This window comes from Hypomesus nipponensis, chromosome 23 (assembly GCF_054491055.1).
Source record: "Hypomesus nipponensis isolate SF chromosome 23, ASM5449105v1, whole genome shotgun sequence".
Classification (NCBI taxonomy): Eukaryota; Metazoa; Chordata; class Actinopteri; order Osmeriformes; family Osmeridae; genus Hypomesus; species Hypomesus nipponensis.
The window spans coordinates 7538103-7561658 of record NC_140383.1 but is presented as its reverse complement, the minus strand read 5'-3'; the positions used below and the strand labels follow the sequence as shown (position 1 = coordinate 7561658).

Genomic DNA, 23556 nt, shown 5'->3' with positions numbered 1-23556 from the left:
TGAGCAACTGTTCATTGAATAAAATATAGCGGGGTTATTTGAATGCTAACTGCCTGTTTGTGTCAGCTACAGTTAACTGTGTAAGACTGATGTGTCATAGATGATGCCAATCTGTGAAACACTGTGTGTGTGTATATGTGTGTGTGCGTATATATGTGTGTGTCAGTGGGTGGGTGTGAGTCTGAATGGTGACACTGAAGGACAGTGTGTGTGACCCCCTCCATCTGTGCAGCAACACACAGAGTGACTTCTACCTCTGACAGTGTGCAGCTGCAGCTAATGAATACACTCATTTAAGAAGGGGGGGGGGTGTATGGGTGTGCATCAGTGTGTGTGTCAGTCAGCCTTCGGATGTGTTGATGTGGGCAGAGTGACAGCTATTTCTACATACACCCAAACAGTCATTTCTCCAGGTGGTGGTGGGGGAGGGGGGGGGGGGGTGAGCCCCATGCCAGGGGTCAGGGGTCAGGGCAGAGAGGAGGGGACAGGGTCACATTGGGTCACAGAGGGCCTGTGTTAACCCCACTCAGACGCTTCATCAGCAGGAACATGTCACACACACAATACCCTCTTGATCCTGTCCCACCACTATCTGCACACACTGCTGCAGTGTCACACACACACACACACACACTCTAAAACACACACACACACACAAACACACTCTAACACACGTTCACACTTGACTTTGGCAGGTCACATTCATACCAGACAGAGGGGTACATGAGAGTAGTGGGTGAAAGAGAAGGGTTAGCATCACTCCGAAATAAACCATTGACTGCAAAACCTTTGTGCCGACTCAGTTTTCCCATAGAGGGCAGGGATTGAGATGGTCAACATAGCATTCACCGGCTCGACAAAACAACAGCGCTTGAGTCACTCTTTTCCTCAACCGTCTGACGCCGCTGATGGTAAATCTCTTTTTCTCTGTAATAATGTTTAGGAGGTGCATCCGCTTGGCGGGCAGATAAGGGCACCAGAGAGCTCTCCACATAATGGAGCAGGGAGGAAAGCAGCCACCTTTCATTGACTAAACAGCAAAAACACTCAGAACCCACCAAAGCTTTCTATATCCACAGGCTCTCCAAACACTGTCTGAACTACCTTCTTTCTTTGTGTCTCTCTCTCTCTCTCTCTCTCTCTCTCTCTCTCTCTCTCTCTCTCTCTCTCTCTCTCTCTCTCTCTCTCTCTCTCTCTTCCTTTTCCCTCTCTCTGTTTCTTTGCCTCCCTCTCCGTCTCGCCCCTTCTCCTTTTCTCCCTCTTTCTCTCTCTCTCTCCAATGTCAATTGGTCTCTCTCCATCTCTTTCCCTCTCCCTCTCTCACCGTGCACTGAAATAATCCACTGATTGAGCTGACTGGAAGACTGGAGTACAGAAGAACAGTGGCAGCAGGGAAATAAATGTGGGCAGGTTGTTTGGGAAGGGGGAGAATGGAAACTCTGGAAATGGAAATTCTCAAAACAAAGGATCATCTAGAAGACAGAGCGAGAATGTGAGACCGAGAGTCTCCGAGTGCGTGTGAGAGAGACAGAGAGAGAGCGAGAGAGAGAGAGATAGAGTAAGAGAGAGAGAGACAGAGAGAGAGCGAGAGAGAGAGAGATAGAGTAAGAGAGAGAGACAGAGAGAGAGCGAGAGAGAGAGAGAGAGAGAGAGAGAGATAGAGTAAGAGAGAGAGAGACAGAGAGAGAGAGAGAGATAGAGTAAGAGAGAGAGACAGAGAGAGAGCGAGAGAGAGAGAGAGATAGAGTAAGAGAGAGAGAGAGAGAGAGAGAGAGAGAGAGATAGAGTAAGAGAGAGAGAGACAGAGAGAGAGAGAGAGAGAGAGTAAGAGAGAGAGACAGAGAGAGCGAAAGAGAGCGCTAGAGAGAGAGAGGATTGCATCCTTGTCTTACTTTAATGGGATTTAGGGTTTGGAGCGTCTGTTTATCTGTGTACGGGCTGTGAGCTAACGGCCAGCAGCCTCTGTCCCACCGCCAGCTCCCGCTATGGGAGGGGCTAATCTGATGCCAGCTAGGGGGGATAATCTCATCACGATACAGAGATTATCATTAAAGCGTCCAGGCGGGATTACCCCCCATCACAAGCCGATTGAAAGGGGACACTTTTAAACAGGGTTAACAGCTTGTTATAAGACTGCTGCAGAGAGGGTGGTGGTGGAGGGGTTGGGTGGGTGGGAGAATGGGGTGGGGGGGGGCTGGTACTGCTATGTAGCTAGAGACAGGGATGGGGTGCAGTGGGGAGCCCTATTGTGCCACGTGCCAAGCTAATCTTCATTACTCAACGCAATGAGAGGATGGGAGAATGGAGCGAGGCGGGAGATACAACACACTGGGACAAAGAGGAACAGGAAGGGGGAGTGGACTTGGAACAAAAGAAGAGAGAGAGAGAGAGAGAGAGAGAGAGAGAGAGAGAGAGAGAGAGAGAGAGAGAGAGAGAGAGAGAGAGAGAGAGACGAAGGGAGAGCTACGGACAGATAACATAGGCAGACATAGCAAAAGAGTGTTAGGGATATGAGAGCGAGGTGAACTGGAGAGACAGAGAACGAGAGAGAGAAAGAGAGAGAGAGAGAGAGAGAGGAGAGGAGCAAGAGAAATGAGAGGGAACCGAGAAAGAGAGCGAGCAGAGAGCAGAGAGGGTGGAAGTGTTTTGTTTCCCAGACAAGTGCTCTGGGCTCGGTGATGTATTGAGATCTCAGGTTACACTGCGCTGGGTTCCAGGCAGAGGCTCTGACTGATAGGACCTGCTCCTCCAATCACAGACTCTATTTCACTGACAGCACCGCTCCCTTAGCAGCCTGGACGAACTGGGCCGCAGGCCAGCGGTACACAGCATTTAAAGACAGCGGAACACATCCTCCGCCTGCTCGACATGGTTTAACACAACCTCAACTACAACCACCGTCCTTAGCCCACAGCTGAGCTCCAGAGCCAAAAGTCCTTCCTTCGCTGCACTCTGGAGCTTCAGTCCCAGCCAAGCACACAGATCGAATCCCCAGCTCTACTCGACCCAACAACCCTGAACATGACCAAGAGAGCCCCAGGTTCACTTCTGGATAGTGTCTAGGTTCTGGGACACGAGCCAGCATCTATTCCTGCCATTTACAGTACGCGCCTCACTAATACGACTGGACGAGAGAGGGTAGACAGTGAGATGAGACGTGTCTGGGACCACATGATGATGATGAGAGGAGGATGACAGGGACATCTTTCACTAAAACCACGCTAGGTCTCAGCGCCAGGTGGGAGGATTTGTGTTTGCGTGAGTGTGTGTGTTTGCGTGAGTGTGTGTGTGTGACCGGCACTCCGTTCCTGTTTACCAAGGCACGTTCCCCCTAAAGTACGTTGTGACGCGGGTCACCGAGGGGACACTTGAGGGATCAAATGCAACTCGTCAAATGAGCGTCACCGTGTTGCTGTGTACATTCGGACTGGCTTCCAGAGGGAGCCAAATCGCCTGAGCACAGTATCGCTGATCCATATCCGACCCCATCCCATTTGTTCGCGGTAAACAAGGATGTTGACTCGCTCGGCGGACATTGTTTAGAGATGGCTGTAGGAACAATCCGGTTTCCTCAAATGGAGAGCTCAAGACGTACATCAGCAGATATGAGGTCAGCAGGATAGAGAGCAGAGTTACAGCATGGGGGTGGGGAGCGGACAAGGATCAACCCCGGTTTCCTTTAGGCATGAGCCATGTGTGTGTGTGTGTGTGACTGTGGGAGTTTTTACAGTCTGGGAAGTTATGTGTGTGACTGGGGGGAGTTTCTTTTAAAGGCCTGGACAGTAAGTGTGTGTGTGTGTGTGTGTGTGTATGTGTGTGTGTGACGGGGGGATATTTAACTGTCTGAGAAGTGTGAGTGGGGGGGGGGGGGTTCACGGTCGCTCACACACTGTGCTTCTCAAATATGTATCTACTGCTCCTTTGTCCCCTTTTGCCGGATGTGCCCTGTCGATAGAGCGCACGATGACAGCTGCATCGGAATGAGAGCAACAGGAAACGCATTCCTCTCATCTGAGCTGGTTTCCTGTCCCTGAAATGGATGGGACGCAGCTATATGCCCCGTGGACTGAAAGGAAATGGTTGGAGGAAATTGTCCAGGTAGGATCACAACTTTGGGCAGGAAGCGCAAGCCTTTACGGGTGTGTGTGTGTGTGTATATGTTAGTGTGTGTACGGGTATATGTGCGTGTGTGTGTCTGTGTGTGTGTGTGTGTCAGAGTATGCCATGCCTGTGCCCTGAGTCAGACCAGGCCTCTGTTATGCAACACCACCTGGCAGCCATGCTCTGGTAGCGACCCACATGCTGATAAGACACACACACACACACACACACACACAGAAACAAAAACACATGCACACACAGGCAGATCCAAACACATTCCAGACCAGGGTCACCATGGGCGAGCGTAGGCAGGCCAGACCCAGTCAGGGGATCACTGTCTCGGGCCGTCTGCACAATCTACATCTTGCGTTTCCAGATACGGCCATTTGAGGGAATAAGAGGATAATCACACACCCAAAATCACGTAACCCTAAATGCCTCATTCTCTTTCTCCATTTTTTCCATGCTACCCTCTCCCCCCCCCCCGGCTCCCCACCCCCCAACATCTAACCCCGGCAGCACCATCACAAGTCTTTGTGCTGCGGGGGGGGGGGGGGGGGGGATTTTTCATGCACCAAAGCCCTCCAAAACAAAATGAAGAACGCAGATTAGCAAAGCCGCTTAAAAAATTAAACAAGTTTACCGCTCGTCGTTGCGAGGGGGCTCACCTCAGAGAGATAGGGGAAGGCCGGCCAGCCTGGCTGCTGAGATAACCCACAGAAACACAGGCAGCTCGCTCCCACCCAATTTCACAGCACCAGGTTAGACACTACGGGTAATTGCGGCGGCTAACTGGAGTGTGCTCCGAAGATGGCTTTTCGGAAGCCCCGTCCTTGGTCCCTCTGTTTTAATTGTCTCTCAGAGTGGTCGATTATGCAGGCTGAGCACAGCCGCACTTTAAACTCGACGACAATAACCCCTCGACACTTTCCCTCCTCTTTTTCACTCAAACGCGTTTCTCCACTCGGGCTCTCTCTCGCGGTCCCTCTTTGTTTTTCTCAGTTTCAGAGGGGAAGGTAGACGGTGCCACAGGCAAGCAGGCCTCTGGTGTGGTCCTCTGAGGGTCCTCGCCTCAGGCTCCTGGTTCAGAGGAGGGAGGGATGCTGGGGACTTGGCTGTGGCTGCACTCGGGGACAAGGCCCTGGTGAACAGGCTCCTCAGACAGGCAGGCAGGCAGGCAGTCTGTCGACCTGACGCTGTATCTCCCAGCCCCAGACTGACCTGGGTCTCCCAAATAGGATGAGCTGCTTGAGGCTCTCTTCGATTGTCAATGGTATCTAATCAGAGTGTGTGTTTGGGCATGTGCATGTGCGTGTGTGTGTGTGTTTCTCTCTGAGGTGGTCTCTAGTGTAAACATAAGGCAGCTGAGAGATCAGGGGTTGAACAGAGGTTCGAAAGGATCAGGCGCTCACTTGAGGACACGGGAGGTCTTCTGAGCTGCTGTTTGCGAGCCAGATCAGTCGCAAATCCTTTGGAACCCAATGCATCGCCACGGCGACCACGATGACAAACGCGAGAAGAGGAACAGGGGAGAGCGTGCCAAACAAGGTGTCTCGGGCCCCCCCAGAGGAAGCCGTCTGGCTCCGTGTGACGCCTCAATCAGTGCATCCATCCCTGTCCTGTCCTGTCCTCTCCGGCAGGCAGGCTATCAGGCCCCTCCATCTGACACACGGCAAACAAACACACCCCGGCCATCGCCGCCACCCTCTGGACCTGTCTCGTCCGGGGGGGGAGGGAGGGGGGAGGAGGGGAGATTTGAAACACAAAGGATCTACTGTACCGCGTCCCAATGACTAATAAAGACAGTAGATTACAAAGATAAATACACACACACAGATGACTCATCTGTCCCCATAGTCGTGTACACACATACGAAAACAAAGCATTCAGCATATGGGTCATTAATAAATGCAGAACAGCTCTTCCTCTTGATCACACATCATCCCCAGCCTGTCTCTTTCTTTCATGCGCTCTCTCTCTCTTCCTCACACACACACACACACACACACACACCACATATAAAGACATATCCATGATCTCAGAGCCACGCATGCTCACATCAAACAATGACCTCATTCCTCCCTCCCTCCCACTCTCCCCCCTCCACCTCTGCAGCTGGCCCAGAGAGTGAGGTCACCTGAGATTTGAAATGGAGGGATGAAATCATCATCAAAATGGAGTCCCCCATCCCCCACTGCCTCCCCCTGCAACCCAAAACATAAACCCAGACACCCCTTCAACCCCTATAACCCCCTCTCTCTCTCTCTCTCTCTCTCTCTCTCTCTCTCTCTCTCTCTCTCGCCCCCCTCCTTCCAGTCTCCCTCCCACGCAGGCTTTTACAGTGGAGGCACTTTGAACCCAATTACTAGCAGCGGACAGGGCTGCTACACAGACACAATGGGCAGAGCTAACAGGAGGCTGATGAATGCCTCTGCACTCCATTAGTTCCTGACTACAAAAGAGGCTCCCAGTATGGGCTAACCTTACTTCTGCCAGGGGCCACCCAACACGACAGGTCACGGTGAGCCCTCGCCTCTGTGTGAGTGCAGTGTGTGGCAGTGTGTGTCACCGTGTGTGTGTGTGTGTGTCTGTGCGCGAATCATAGTAGGTAACCAAGGTATAGATGCTGCAACACAGGTGTAAGAGAGCTTCTCCGTCACCCGGGGTTACGTGATGTGCGCGCGCGTGTGGACGACCTGCACATGTAAGGCTGGCGTAAGAGCGTGAGAGCGCTGGCACGAGGGCGGGCCGTCCGGCGAGAGAGAGAGAGAGCGTGGCAGACATGTCAAGAGGAGGTGAAGGAGCTTCTGTTGCGTCGGGGGCTTAAGACGCCCTCTTCCCCCGCTGGCAGGTAGGAGCTGGCACACAGATACGCTCGCACTCCAACTCTAACTACTCTACGCTTTTCAGCCTTTACCATTGCACAACACCTCCCACCTTCACCCTCCTTCAGCTGTCCTCCCACAAGCCACTCCTCCCTGTCCTCCCGCGTCGCTCTCTCCGACAAGGTCAGAGCGTGTGCCTCTGGTGTCGATGCAAAGATGTGTGCAGTGCTAGGAAAATCTGCAAAGGTCGGAGGAGTCATCTTTGACATCACACATACACACAGCTCACTCACTCACTCACTCACACACACACACACACACACACACACACACACACACACACACACACCAACATCGTGCTGGGAACCCAAGGATGGATCCGTGTTTTTCTTCCCCGTGGTGGCTGCTCTCACCCTGAGGACTTTTTGCATTTTGAGGAAGCCTGTGATCTCACTGTCCATGCTGGAAAGCACAGGGCAAGGGAGGGATGACTCACAGGTGCTGAGCACGGAGTGTGAACGCGTGTGTGAGAGGGTGTGTGTGTGCGCGTGTGTGCGCGTGTGTGTGTGTGTAGACAAGGCAGGCAAATGGAGCCTGTAACCCTCTTTGCCGGGAAGTCCTCTTGAAGGAGAAAAAAACACCCCTGCCTCTATCTCTCCTTCCCTCCTTACCTCCATCCCACTCTCCTTCCCTCCCTTCATCCCTCTCTCCTTCCCTCCCTCCATCCCTCTCTCCTTCCTTCCCTCTCTCCTTCCCTCCCTCCATCCCTATCTCCCTCCCTTCTTCCTCCCTCCCTCCGCCCCCCTGAGACACTCTGTGAGCTGCAGCTCACGCTTAAATAATTCAGATGGGTGGTGAGTGAGTGAGTGCATGTGAACTGCTCTACTGAACCCAATACACACACACACACACACGTGCATTCATAAACACGTACACAAACAGACACACACTGAGAACTTATAAACCAAAATGCAGTGTCTTCTATGCACCCATCGGCACAAAGTTGACTATTGGAGACACAAGGGGAGACACAAATAGCACAATACACACACACACACACATACTCTGCGACACAAAGCAACACACACACACACCAATGTCCCCCATCCTGCAGCACTAGGTTATTCCCTCAGGTATTCCCGGCAACATTGCAGATTAAAATAGCTTCCGACCCACATAGCACAGCTTGGCGATGGCTCACACTCCCAGTTTGCTCACTTAGAGAACCCTCAGCCAGACAGCCTCTCCACACCACCACCACCACCACCACCAAAACAACAACAACAAAACCACATCAACAACAAAAAAATAACTCCACCACGTCCCCCCTTCTCCCCCAGCCTCCATCTCAGGGCAACAGGGGGGCTTGTCACCAACGACCAGGTGTTGAACCAGGACCGAGGAGCCCCAAGAGAACATCCCACCTCTCTAGCAGAGTTCCCATCATGCCCTGCCACCTTTCGGGAAGTGAATGGCGGTGAGAGGGAGAAAACGGATACATGACAAAGACTCAGTCTCGTCTTTCTGCGACAAAAGAAAAACATCCAGGAGACAGAGTGCGTCTGGCAGAGAACAGGACAAATTCCCAAGGTCGTCCTTCCCACTCCGCTCTGCATGTGACCCATTTACTGGGCTGCTCACAGACCGTGTGGAAGACTAGGAGTCTCCTCCCAACAGTACACACACACACACACACACACACTGTACACAAACAGTACACAAACACACACACACAGTACACACACAGTACACACACACACCATATAGTATCTGTCATTAGTCTCAGGTAAAGGTGGTTCATGCCTGCAGCTCATTAGACCAGGTGGGCCTCGCAGCAGAGCAGGTTTTGGATTAAGAGAAAGGATGAAGGGAGGAAAAAGGGAGGAGAGGAGAGAGGGAAGAGAAGAGAGAGGTGGGAGGAGAGGAGATGACAGCTCAGCGGCCCTGCAGAGCCAAGTCTAAATCAGGAGCGCGGTACAGTATGCCACCTGCCTCAGCTCCACAAACACACAGCCATGGGGTCTGAGGGAACAGCCCACAATACAACATGGCCATGCCCAACGACTTAGCAACCGTCGCCAGGGCAAACGGCAACCGCGGCAATTGTAACGGCGGCGGCCGGAGGGGCCGTTGAAAGGGGGAGTGGGGGGCTGGCGTCAGTCCAGGTGGGAGAGGAGTGCGGAGGAGGAGGGGCTAGAAAGAGGGGCAGGGTTTCCTGAAATTTGACAGAACGGAGGGGGGGGGGGGATGAGGAAGCTGGTTGGCGGATATCTTGGAAAGCCTTGTGGACGCGGTCGAGGCCACACTCCCAATCTTAGGCTCTGGCAGTCAGCAGACGCAAACACACACTTCCTGTGCCTCTGTCAAAACCCGCAACACTGCTGATGATGTCACACGCACACACACACACACACGCACACACACACACACACATGCCTCAGGCTCCTCCTTTTCGTATGTTTGTGACAAGAGCTATGTTTGTCCCATCATGCAGTGGGCCAAGCACCAGCGTTGTAGAGTGGCACCCGCTCGCTTCTTGAATGCGCGCCAGAAGGGCATCTGCGCTTTTTATTCTCTCGCCATCCATTTGCTGGGCAGTGCATGGGAGCTACAGCCAAGCAGAGAGCTGGGCAAGGGCAGTCTGTGCCAGCTCTGAATACAGTGAAAGACATGGGGAAAGGGGGAGGGCAAGAGAGAGAGAGACAGAGAGAGAGAGAGACAGAGAGAGACAGAGAGAGAGAGAGAGAGAGAGAGAGAGAGAGAGAGAGAGAGAGAGAGAGAGAGAGAGAGAGAGAGAGAGAGAGAGCGAGAGGGGGGAGAGAGAGAGAGAGAGAGAGAGAGAGAGAGAGAGAGAGAGAGAGAGAGAGAGAGAGAGAGAGAGAGAGAGAGACATAGACAGAGACAGAGACAGAGACAGAGACAGAGAAAAGAGAGATAACGCGAAAGCGAAAAGCGTGCTGGCATATCAAACTGGAGTTGACACAATGGGAGTCTGGATCTAAGCCAGGTCACGCGGCCATCCCAGAAACAATATCCAACCCGGCATGCAAATGCGTCTCTGTTCCTCTACCTCTCCATATTTCTGACATCTCTCCATCTCCCTCTTCACGTGTGCACACAAGCAAACGCATAACAGACTGCGAATGCTCAACCTCCCACTTTCACAGGCTGGTATAGAGTCAGAATATGGTCTTCTGGTCTGAGCTCAACTATAAGTTCATTCTTTCGAAGAAATGTTTAGTCTGGGAGTCAGAGGGCTCGTGGAGTTCCAGCTCAAGGTCTTAAAGGACGTATGCCCCTTCCGAATGGGAACCTACCTTAACCTACCAGCTGTTAGCTAGCCCGCAGTGTGTCCAGTGTGTCTGGTTGTGTGTGTGTCCACCCAGTGGGCCTTTTCATCATTCTCTGCTGATATGAAAACAAACAAATGATCTCATGTGCCTAGCAACAGGTGTGTGCTCATGTGAATCATGGTGACACCCTCTCCTAAAGCTACACACAGACATCTGCCCTTGAAACACCCTTTGTGTCAACAACACGCCTATCCTAACTGAGCCTTCTAAACTTCATAAAAAAACATCCTGGTTTCTACTACAGTGACAGTGACAGAAAGTCGAAATTTGACTTGTATGGTCAAGTCAAACCAAATCAAATGTATTTGTAGAGCCCTTTTTACACGCAAGCATGTCACAGAGGGATTCACATATGCCCATAGAACTGCCCCTCAACCAACTTAAACCCTCAAGGAGGGTCCACTATGTCTGTTGCCAACATTTCACTTGTCCCTCTTGAACTGGCGGGGATTTCAACCTGCAGAGCACCTGATATATGTGGACAAGATTCTATGATTCATATTACCATATGGAAGCTGTCAGGTCTGGCTGGCCTTTTTAGAGACGGAATATCCCGAAGGTCAAGTTCAGAGAGAGAGAGAGAGAGAGAGAGAAAGGGGAGGAAGGGAAGAAAAAAAGAGAGAGAGAGACAGTTAGGGAAAGAGAGAGAGAGAGCGTAGCGTGGGAGTCTAACCACCCCTCCCATCCCCGGGAGCTGTTGAATAAACATGAGACGCCTCTCTCTCTCAGTAGACATGCCCTTCAGTTTCAGTTATTCTCACCCACACTCTTTCTCTCTTTCTTCCTTCTCTCCCTCTCTCTCTCTCTCTCTCTCTCTCTCTCTCTCTCTCTCTTTCGGAGCTCTCTAAGACACCTCCGAAGCCGTGCTTAGAGCTGTTTAAAAACAACAATAAGAACATGATCTATTATGTATGAGTGTGTGCTGTGCTCAACTCTGGGTTTCCATGCTCAGGTGTAGAATACAGAATGCTTTTGCTTTACTTACAGCTCACCTGAGCAGAGGAACAGAGGCGAGAGGAGGAGAATGGCTGGCTGGAGCCAGAGATGGAGGAAGGAAAGAAGGAGATGGGGGACTGTGTGTGTCTGTGAGTATGCAAGTGTGCGGAAAAAATGACTGTCTGCTCCCCGGCTGTTAATCAAAGCACTGAGTGGAGCTACCTCTCCATCGACTGACAAGACTTGGAGGCTCATGCATAAAGATGCATCTCTCTCTCTCTCTCTCTCTCTCTCTCTCTCTCTCTCTCTCTCTCTCTCTCTCTCTCTCTCGCTCTCCTGTCTTCCGCCTCCTCCCATGGGCAGGGGGGAAGTGGTTGGGTGGGTGGAAGTGTGGGGTGGGCTTTGACAGTCACTTGAGGAGCTCCCAGACAAATGAACCCCTCTCCATTTCTAGTAGCACCCCATCCCCTCTCCTCCTCCCCTCTCCCTTTTTCCTCGTCTACTCTTTCTCTCCTCCTCCACTACCTCTCTCCTCCACTCGCTCTCTCCTCCTCTACTCCCACTCTCGTCTTCCACTCCTGCTCTCCTCTTCCACTGCCGCTCTTCTCCTCTCCCCCTCTCTATCCCCCTCCTTCCTAGTTCCATCTCCACCAGTGAAAAACCTCTTGATCTCTCATAATCAGCGTTCTGACGTCCACACGCAATCATCTGTAGAGCGGCGCTGTAATTACCCCTCTACCCCGCGAATTATCCCACCTCTTACTGTGTTGGTGTGTGTGTTTGTGTGTGTACATCTGTGTGTGGATGTGTGTGCGTGTGTGGTAGGTGAAGATGTCGGTCTCAGGAAGGTAAGTCTTTTGTTCTGAGCCTGTTAGCCACACTGGATATGAGCGGCCTGTCATTGTCCCAGTGTCATGTTTTCATGCGGTAGGTTCACATTAAGCACTTTACTGAAAATAACCTTGAATAGCCTATAATAGTGTAGCAATGACTCGTAATTTCTGGCATGCCGGTGTTCTTTTAGACTGGGAATCTACAATGGTGATACATTTGATGTGTAGGCATACTTGTGTTTGCTAGGCAGTTAGGCATAATTGTATGTGTGCAACCATGCCCTACAAAGCTCCTGAACTCAGCCCTCCTGCAAGCTTCCAGTCTCCTCTGTCCTACAGTTCAAAGCTGGCCTCTGTCCACTGTGACCGACATGATTTGCTCTCCCCAGCGCTAAACGGGAGCCATGAGCTGGAGAGACCAACTCACCTTCCGGGAGAGCCGAGTGACCTGACATCCATTTGATATACAGTACATTAGCTATGTGGAGAAGAATGAAAATTCATCCCTTTAAACTGTGTAATCTGGGCCTGTGAGGCAGGCACTCCACTATGTCCTTCTCTGGTGCCCCATTCATCCTCAAAGATCAAGCCTATAGCTTTCACACTAAACCCTGGCTTCACAGCCCTCTATCATCTCTCTCTCCCTCTCTCTCTCTCTCTCTTTCTCTCTCTCTCTCTCTCTCTCTTTCTCTCTCTCTCTCTCTCTCTCTCTTTCTCTCTCTCTCTCTCTCTCTCTCTCCCTCCCTCCACCCCCCCTCTCCATTTATGCGGAGTTCATTTGTTCCGCTTACCTAGAGCTGATGTACTTACTGTGCTGTTCCATATCTAATCTTCCTCTATAGGAGAGAAAGGGCTCCTTCAGTCTGGTTAGCCTGCTGAAGATGTGCCGACCTCAGCTCCTGTCCTCCTCCGACAGTTTCTCATTAAGAAGCACAGATACGGGTCATTCAGAGGAAGGAGGTGATGAGAATAACGCAAACGCGTTGATTACTCGAAAGTCAAAGAAACAAAGGGAGGGAAAACAAAGCCGCGCTCGGGCGCGAATTTATTTCAATCGATCTTGTGAAGATCTCCTGATGTCTGTGTGGCTTTGTCTCTCCACAACCATGAGGGTTTTTTTTCTTCTTCCTTCTCTCTTTTCACTTTTGCCGTCAAGTCAGCTAGAAAATCTTCAAACAAATCCTACGGCATGTGTCTCATTCCGTAGCCGCGGAGGCGGGTTTGTGTGTGCGTGCGAGTGTGTGTGTGCGCGTGTATGGGCGTGTGCATGCGAGTGCGTTGAAGTGTGTGCTGTGGTTCAGGTGAGGTGTATAATTTAACCAGCACAAAGTGAACTTATATGGTTCGCAAAGCTGTGTGTGGGTAGAGGGGGTCTCCCACTTCAAAGGGAGACAAGCTTCCCCCCTCTCACTCCCCTGTCACCCCCGCACACAACTACCCCCCCCCCCCCCCACCTTTCCCCCATGTAGCACATGAAAGACCCAGCTCACAGAGCCTGAGCCCTAATGGAGGTCAGCTGGTTAAGGCATGTGTTTATGTATTTGTCTCGTGTGTGTGTGCGTGCGCAAGTTTTCAGTGTTTTTTTCGTTGTCTCGGTGTGTGTGTGTGTGTAGTAGATTATGTCGATGGATAGAGAGCCCATCTATTGAGGCCGCCGGCTTCAATTCAGTCCATCCAGCAGGAAAGCCATTACACCGTAGAGGCAGACGGCAGCAGGCGTGCTGCCCTCTCCTGAAGTGCACCCTCATGCTATCTTGAACCCAGATCCCTGAGTCATCCCAGGCCAGGAAGTGAGAGAGATCCCATGTGGGGCTCTGGTGAGGATCCCTGAGTAGGCCAGCACAGCACAGACAGGAAATGTCTGACCTAATACGCTCTAGATTTACGGATATATATGTGGCATAATACGGCTGTTTTGTAATGCAATGGGGTGTCTGTCAGAACTAGCCCTAGTCCTAGCCCCAGCCCTAGTCCTAGCCCCAGTTCTAGCTCCAGCTATATCCCTGGCCCAGATCCCAGCCCTAGCCTCAGCCTCAGCCCTAGCCTCTAGACATGACACCGCATAGAATCCCTCACGCACATGTCAGACGTAAGATCAATGAAGCTATAAATGCCTCCAATCTGATCAGAGTAGGTCTGATGTATCCGTCTATCTGTCTGAGGGTCATTGAGTCCGCCAGCTGTCAGTCGGTGTGTGTGTTGTCAGTCAGTCAGGGAATGCAGTAGTTACTGTAGTACTTCGCTGTGCGGGTTGGCGTGAGCGATACCTATGTACGTCAGCCTCAAAAGAGAGACACCTCCAATTACAGGGTGAGATAATTGTGCGACAGCTGGGTTACCACGGTAACCTTCCCCAGTGAGCATGTAAATCTCTGAGAGCAGAGACCGTGATGACAGTAATAAGCGTCTCTCTTTATACTGCTGAGTTACCATTAAAAGCTGCCACAACTAGTCCAACAGGTTTTTGTGTTTAACTGGTCTGTTTCAAAGACATAGTCCAAAGGGCCATTGAAAACAGCAGACCATTTCTTAGACATCTTTGCGTGTGTGTATGTGTGTGTGTATGTGTAGGGCATAGCGTGCATAGCATGATTAGTAATTGTGGTTCCTACCTGTGTGTGTGTGTGTGTGTAATTCACAGTGTAATCCATCTTTAAAACCAGAGCCTCAATACAAAAACCACAAGTAAAACTACCCAGGTGTTTCGACTCCCTCCTCACCCCCCTCCCTGTGCCACAACTGTGTTTGTGTGTGTGTGTGTGTGTGTGTGTCTGGGTGTCCCTCAGCATGGCAGCTCTGTCTCACAGTAATCCCCGCAGCTCTCCCTGGAGCTATCCCAGCGAGAAGAGACCAGGGGGGCTGGTGGGGAACAGGATGAGAACTGAGAGGGGACGGGGTGACGGGGGTGGGTTGGTGGAGTTGGGGGTGGGGGGTACAGCTCTTCTTTTCCTACCCCCCCTCCCCCCTCCCACCCCCTCTCTCTTCCTGCACTTCCCTCCCCGGAGCACATCCAGCCAAGCCTGGTCTGAGTGTGAGAAAGCAGCTGTGCTCCAGTGAGGATTGCATAACAGGAGTTTTGGCAGAGCCAGCCCAGCGGAGCAGCTCTCTGGGACAGGGCCCTGCAGCTGGAGAGACTGCAGCCCAGCGTGGATCCACACCTGCCCGGACCTGAGAACACGGCCTCGGAGGCCCCAAATGCTTGCATACTCCACTGCTCACGGAAGACCTATGGGGATGGGTGGAGGCTGGTGGCGGTTCAAACTTTGGTTGAACTTGTGTGCGTATGTGTGTAAGGGGGAGGGGCCCGGGGGCTGAGCTGTAGCCTAAATCTATCGGAGCCTGTTCTAAATGTTACTGTGTTTTGTCCACTCATCTTTTCCCTGCTCCACAGCCCGTCCAATCCCTCCTACTCTTCCTCGGTCCTCTTTCTATCTATCTCTCTCTCTCTCTCTCTCTCTCTCTCTCTCTCTCTCTCTCTCTCTCTCTCTCTCTGTCGTTCCTTCTACATTTCTATCATGTGCTCTCATTCTCGATCCCTCTCCACTCTCCAGCACCCTTGTCTCTGTTCTGAGAGTTACTGGGCTGTGAAATGCGCAGAAAACTGCAGCAGCGCTGGAATATGCATGCTGGGCAATTCATTATCTTGTCAAACTTGGCTTCCCTGGGCCGGCCTCAGAACCCTGTGAGAGGCATGGTAAGGATGGCTGCCTGCAGGCCAGAGAGGGGGGGGGGGGAGAGGGGCGAGGGGGAGAGGGAGAGAGGGACTGAGAGAACAAGCGATTGATAGAAGGATGGAGAGAGAGCTAAAGAGATGGAGCCTTTGATGGCCCAGTTCACTTGGATAGGATTTGCTCTGTAGGTCAAATGGGTGAGGGGAGCGAGATAGATGCAGGGCAGGAGGACAGGAGGAGGAGAGGGCATCCGCAAGAGGGTGGACAAGGGGCAACAGGACAGGGGATTCAGGTCACAGAGAGGGACACAGGGGGTTCAGAGCTCAGGGTCAACCTTGGTGACCTTCTACAAAGACCATCCAGCTAAATGTCACCCTTCACCCCTTTGATGGCACAGGCATGCAGGACTGACCATGACTAAAACACGACATGACCCTGCTCCTATTTCAATGTTCATGAAAGCTATGCATTGGTTCTCTACTGTGATTCGCTCTCTGCTCTAACTTCTCAGCTCTGACACTCGGACATTTGTTTAATGATGTTGTACATCTCCTGGCTATGTTTCCTCTCTGATCTCATGTTCCAGGCCAACTCCATCTCTGGACTCGGGCTCTTCGGGACTTAGTTCTGCTGCGACTCCTATTGCAGAAATCAGGAGCTTGCATTTCTGCCAGAGACTGTGCTTGTGATCTAAAAATACAGCCCGGCTGAAAACAAATCAATTAGCGAGGACGCTTCAAATTCCTGAAGGTACCGAAATAGACCCTGTGAAAACAGAAAGGAAGTGAGTAAAAAAAACAAAACCCAAAAAACGTCCCAGAGTGAGAGACAGGACTGCGAGGCACGAGGAAGGGAGAGGAGAGGACAAAAGAAAAAAAGAAAGAAAAGAAAGAGAGAAAGAGGCACAGAGTGACCCATTTTCACTGCAGCCCACAAATATATGGGTGCTGTCTGGGTAGAAGAGCCACAGGGATACTCGAGCCGCAGAACCAGACACTAACCACACACACACACACAAAACAAAAGCAGATCCCTCCCTTTTCCATCCCCCTAGTCTGTCCCTCCTCCCTCTCCATGCTCCATCTCTCAGGTATAGTTGCTTAATTGGGCAAAGTGACTCACCTGGGTTTTAATAGTGTTGTTTACTTCTACTGTCTCTGTCTCCATTCCTCCCACCTGCTCCCCACCACTGGCCTTCACAGCCAATCAGAACCACCGAAAGGCGACAGGGAGGGGGAGGGGCCAACGAGATTCTGTGCCTGTGTGTATTACAATATACGTCTGTTACTGCCTGGTGTTAAATGCATGTCTGTGTTATGTTTGCATGCGTGTGGTGTCTGGGAGAGGACGTAGGGACGACAAGGGGAACACACAGATACTCTTTGAATAACCCCTCTCGTGGGTCACTGCCAAAATAAGCTCTCCTTTCCACCCCAGACAGAGAGCTGACGCTCTGTCCCCCCCCCCCCCCCATTCCATTCCATCCCTCTGTGTCACTGTGTTTTTTTTCTACCCTCCGCATCTATCTGTATACTCTTTCCCTCGATCCATCTCTCTTTCTCAATCCCTGTGCCTCCCCCCCCCCTTTCTCTGTGTACATATCCCCTCTGTCTCTTGATGACAGTGAGAGATGGGCTTTTTGTTCAGGCAGGGCCAGGGCAGCCCAGGCAGAAGCAGCATCATCTCCACAGAGACCCCGCAGGGGAGCAGTGGGGCCTGAGAGGACTTCATCATGGCCCTGTCGCCTCCAGCGCTCCATCATACACTTTTACTGCCTCTTGGCCCGAGCCCCAGCCCCAAACCCAGCCAAAGCCTTAACTCCATCCCTGTCCCCGGTCATTGTCTGTACACTACCAGCCCAACTCTGTATCCTCCTCAGCAGTAACTCCAGCTTAGGCTCCAGCCTCTCCACCAAGCATCATCCCATGCCTTCACCCAGCCTCTTCCCCAACCTCCTCCCTTGCCTCCACCCAGCCCCATCCCCAGCCTCATCTACAGCCTCATCTACAGCCTTCTCCCCAGCCGGAGCGCTGAAACTCAATTCAGCCACACAGCACCATTAAGGTCTGATTCATGCTCCGCTCGCCGGGGCCCCGCCAAGGCCATCCATCTTGTCTCCTGTGAGAAGGCTGCCGTTTACCTTCCCTTGGCAGATCTAGGGCTGCCCTATCAAGCCATCCGCACCAGTAAAAGCATCAGGCGTTAACGGTGCACGCTGCACTAGAAAAACTTGCTTTATCCACCTGTCTCGCTGGCTGGCACTTTCTCTTTCTAACCCTCCCTCTCTCTCAAACCCCATCAAATGGGACATTTATAGTTTGCCCTTCCAAGTTTTTTTCCCCCCCTTTCTCACTCTCTCTCCTCCTCGGACAGGCAGTGCGGCCTGGTCTATTTCCCCGGCCAGCGGAGAGTAAACAGTAGAAATGAGCTCCAGCAGGTCGACGACGAGCGCGTCCCTCTCCGTCATCACCAGGCCGAGCTTCCCCCTGGTCGCTCTCTTCCTCTTCCTGTCTCTCTCTCTCTCTCTCTCTCTCTATCTCTCTCTCTCTCTCTCTCTATCTCTCTCTCTCTCTATCTCTCTCTCTCTTTCTTTGTCTCACACAATTCACAGCGAGAGCACAGTGCACAGACACCCGCGCACACCTGCACACTCTCCCGCATGCTCTCGGACTGTCACTCACTCATGAGTCTCTCTGTCTGTTTGTCTGTCTGTCTGTCTGTCTGTCTGTCTGTCTGTCTGTCTGTCTGTCTGTCTGTCTGTCTGTCTGTCTGTCTGTCTGTCTGTCTGTCTCCATCTCCGGTGTATCTCTCCCTGCTCCTCCTCTCTTGGCATGGCTGGCCTGGCTGGATGGGAAGGAAAAGGCCACCACGGGGAGGATCAATGCTTCCCCTCACAAACCTGTCATATATAACTAGCCAAACAGACAGGACGACTTTGGGGAAACAAACATACACACACACACAACATACACATAGACAATAGAGATACACACACACACAACATACACATAGACAATAGAGATACACACACACATGAAGGATGTACTGCAGCTAACAACATGACTGAGATCCCTTCGTGTGTTTCAAGACATCAAACTGACATGAGAAGCGACCACCGTTCTCTGAGACAACAAAGGGGGAGGAGGGGGAGGAGGGGGAGGAGGGGGAGGAGGGGTGATTGAGAGACGGCCAGGAAAGATGGATGGAGCGCACCCGTCTGTCTGTCTGACAGCAAGCGGCCAATTACTGCCGAATGTGGCGGGATGAGGCCTGCCAGACCACAGCTTTCCATTAGCACATGCCAGCCATGCATGTGTGTGTGTGTACAGGGTGGACAGAGAGAGGCAGAGGAAGAGAGACATGGCGGTGTGTATATCTGTGTGTGTGCGTGTGTGAGTGAATGAGAGAAAGAGAAAGAAAGAGAGAAAGAGAGAGATAGAGGGAGAGCTGAAACACCAACAAAATGGTGTGTCTGAGTGTAAGGGGGGCTTAGGGGGTCTGTATCCCTTTCAGACTCACACACCACCGATAAATAACCACCCGCTGTATTTCCCGCAGTTGAGCACATGGAATGGCAATGAGTTGAGGGAGCCAGCCGGTACGTGCGCACAGCGGCAAAGAGCACCGCATGCGGACTCATGAGCGCTCCTCTCACCACGCGCTCCACCGCATACTCATCACTGGTCAAAAAACCTTCCTTTCTATATAAACCACAGTTGGGTGTATTATGAATAAAAATAAGACGTATACATTTCTTGACCGAGTGGCCTTAAAATAAATAGTATCAAGTCTGAAGTCAGATGGACAATCATCCAAATTAGTGTCAGTAAGTCACCCAAAGAAGTGGGATGCGAGTGGCTACGGCCTGGCACGGGCACTTGCTTGGCCATGTGCGTGCCCGTGTTCATGCTGTGACCAGCCCTGCGGATGACTTCATTTGAATGAATGAGTAATGTCGAGCGCGACATGTGATAACGTAACCGAAACAAGCGTTTACGGCTTTTCAACATCCCAGCCTTTTTTCTCTGGACTCATTAAGTGCAATCGGATGTCCAGTCTGGTTCCAAAAGCCAGCTCTTTGCTGCATCTACACACACTTCCTTTGCTTTCGCTTATCTCTCACGCGCATATCCGCGCGGTTACGATAATATATTATGCATCACTATCGGGAGCTGTTCCTCGTACCACGGGTTGAAAACACCAAGTAATCTGACAGATGCGGATGCATTATTTAAGAACAAGTCTCTTATTATTAGTCAACTGTCTATCTTCCATGCCCAAATTGCCTGCGCCCTCCCAAATCCTATATGGCAGACTAGCAATTATTGTGCCACGAGCTCAGGTTGCCATTATTTAGAAATAAACCAAACAGAACGGCGAACAGACGGCCATATCGATCCGCTCGGGATTCTCTGATCAATACACAAAAAACCATGCACCTTTTTTGCATCACATCTAATTTCATTTCAAAATGCCTATACCATCAAATACATCTTTAGCCTATACTTTTCACATGAGCAGTCTACTTAAACAAAAAATAAAATAAAACATTGCGAGGAGCATGGCACTTTGGAAGATTAAAGAGGTTACAGATAGGCCTGGCCAACATTATTGTCTGTCTAGAATACTTAGACAAAGCACACTATGATGAACATCCTCAACAACCATCACCGCGCGACCACACTGCTCAAGTTGAGAGGCAGCGCGGGCTGCGTGCGAGCGCAGCTCCGGAGCGCTCAAGTGATTTATAATAACACAACCCAGAGTATGAGAGTAGTTAGAGTAGGGAAAAGCAGTCACCTGCTGCCAGTTCTCCTCCAGCGAAGGCATCGCAGAGAAATAGCCAGTGTCATGCACGAGTTGGAGTTCCTGAAAAATACTGTAATTCGCCAACACGTCCATGATGATGCGCGCCTGAAGACAGTTTAGTCTGAATCCAAGGGAACGCACAAACCACTTTAGTTTGACAAGGGGTTAACAAAAATTATTCTTCTGATCCGTCCGTGGCTGTCGTGCGCCAGAAAGTATTGCTCTTTCTGCCAGTGAAACCAAACATGCAGAAGTCCGCTGAAAAGCTATAGAAAAAGAGTAGTTTTATGGTTTAAGTGATGTGCAATCCTCTTTTCTCTGATACGAACTCTCACGTCTTCAGTCCAGAAGTGGGATGCCAGCTCGTTGACTTGAAACGTCCATCTATTTCCGCATTGCCAGATTACAATCTTTGCTCTATAAATTCCAGGTTGCCTTTTTTCCTAGCCGCTGCGCTTTCAGCAGGCAAGTAGCTGGGGCTAGCTGTCTAGTGAGAAGAGCGAGCCAAGGCTCCGGGAGGGGGAGTGGCTTGATGTCAATCAATTGTGTGCGTGACCATGTAAGGTAAATAGGGTTGATGATCTCACTTGCGTCCAATTAAGGCGGCGCTAAAAAGGGTAAAAAGGAGGAGTTAAAATGAATGGCGCAACACCATTGGCTTTTTTCAGTTGTCACTCCGCCCTTAGATGGCTCTGAAAGGTGAGCTATTTTTAGAAGGCTATATAAATGTAGCAGCATTCCTTCCTCACTCAGAACGAGTTTTCGTGCCGAGAGGGAACATCTCACGCGCGCTCCTGCTAAAACCGAAGTATTTTAAGCAGATATTGTATGGTACGGTGCTTACGAAACCCACTCATTTAATCCTTCATTTTGAGATGTTGGACAGTGTGTTTCTTGTACACTTTTAAGATAGATCAAGACTCATGCCATGAGAGAAGATTCCTCCGTCTATGATATAACACACATCTTTCCCAACACGGCTCTCAGGCGACTTCTCTTGTGGTTTGAGGTTGCAAGCATTTACTGGAAATACGCTGCGTGGTGAGCATGCACGATAGGAGGCAGATATATTCCCACACAGTTTTTACTGCCCGGTAAAATATACAATGTCCTTATCAAAACAAGTCATTAACGTTTTCTCTGTTCTGTTAACGTATTATGAAGCATTGTTATAGTCATAACAAGTATTAACCATGTTGATAGAGGTTGTAAATTGTGCTTGGCCATATTGAGACATAAATCTGTTGTAATAGTCTTTAGATAACAAATAAAGATTTTACTACACTATAGTTAATTTGTTCCTGTGCTCAATGCTGTTAAGGGCTGAAAAGATTTAACTGGACATAGCTCAGTAGGATCATACTGACTTGTAAATACAACCTCGCATGCAATTAGCCACATAAACTGACAAATAAAACGATTTAACTGATACAATGACACAAATTTATCATATTCCATCCAAGAATCCAGAAAATAGCTGGAAAACAATGTATAAACTGAAACTAATAAGCATATAAACTCAAAGTTATTGATACTGTCATACTGTATGTTTTCCATTACATAACATTACATTGTTGTCATTGGACAATATCAACAAGCATTGTTATAGAAATGCATAGAACTGGAGTTATGCAAACACATTACACTGCTCTGTATGTATTTCAATACATTCTGACCTTTCTTCAACATAATTGTATCTTTTCCATACACGCCTGCATGACTATATAGGCCACACATAACCACAATGTACATTTAAAGCATCACGGTATACATTCTACAGCATGTATACCTACATCTTTTTGTGTCCTTCTGCCCATCAAACTAGCCCACCCAACCTGCATGGAAGCAGATAAACCTTGCCCATCTCTATAGTCACTGTAGTGAAATATGTTTTCAAAGACATATTCTGTGCTGTGTTTTGGCCTGTCCTAGACCTGGCCATAGCTGTGCAGTTCCAGTGTTGTGTGGGAAAGCACACCGATCCATCTTTATATTGATAATCAGACAGCATCCGCTTAGTAACAATTTACAATGTAGGGCAAAGCCATCAATAAGCTGGCAAAGCCAGACCACGGTGGGTAGATAAAGCAAGGCAGAATAAGTTAATTACTATTTCAATGGGCATGGGAAAAGGTTACACGTAACGACCATTAGGTTCTCGTGCATATTCTAACTGGCTTAACCATTAGTCACATACAGTATGAGAAGCTTTACTCTACAGCTCAGGTTTACACAGAGTCAAACATCTGTTTACACGTCCGTGTCCGAACATGAGCACTTCCAGTGTTAAAGGTGATGGCCATGTTGCGCTGATTTAACCTCTGTCATCCTGTCAGCACAACAAACTGACATTAGCGGCGATGAGTGCCATCTTTTACTACGGTATGATGTCATCATCAGGGACATACTGTGACTGTAATCACATGTTAGTTTTAGTTGATACTAACTCAGTTTGTCCTAATGAATAAGGAACCAGCGGTGACAATAATGAAACAAATCTGTTGTCAAGCTGTGAGAGGCTGTTGTGCATCCATACAGTAGGATTCATAGAGTGTTTTAGTGTTGTTGAGTAATTGAGTTTGTACCTGTGTTTTGCTTTCTCCTGCGAGCTCCCTGCTCCCATGGGACTGGGGCTTTGTCTCAGTGGAGAGTGGGGGCAGATGGTTGCTAGATTGGCTGTTTCAGGACATTTTCCCCATTGATTTTTACAGGTCTCCCTGCCAGAGGGAATTAGCTTGAGCAAAAAAAAAGGGGGGAGGGAGGAAGGGGAAGAGGGTAGAGCGGAGGTGGTGGGTTGGGGAATGGGTTGCGTGTGTGTGTGTATGTGTGTGCGTGTTTGTGTTTGTGAAGGGGGTGCGAGTGGCAAATGAGACAGAAACTCTGAGGAGATGATACCAGCTGTTTGCAGCTGGGTGCCTTTGTGCCTGAGGGGGTGCAATTTTTCTCAGTGTGCACCCGCCTATCCTGAGGGGGTCAGATGCTGCTCGAAACGTGGTGTAGAGCTACCTAGCAACGCTACGATTGGCCA

General features: G+C 50.4%; 1 protein-coding gene across 1 annotated transcript in view; it reads right to left on the bottom strand.

The window, feature by feature from the left end:
* The window catches only part of klf7b (Kruppel like factor 7b), a 43429-nt gene extending 22396 nt beyond the window's left edge, over positions 1–21033 (bottom strand). The window contains exon 1 of the mRNA XM_084689741.1: positions 20520–21033. Coding sequence (XP_084545867.1) covers positions 20520–20621 — 102 coding nt within the window. The 5' untranslated portion in view covers positions 20622–21033. The remainder of the gene's footprint in view (positions 1–20519) is intronic.
* Between the last annotated feature and the right edge of the window lie 2523 nt (positions 21034–23556).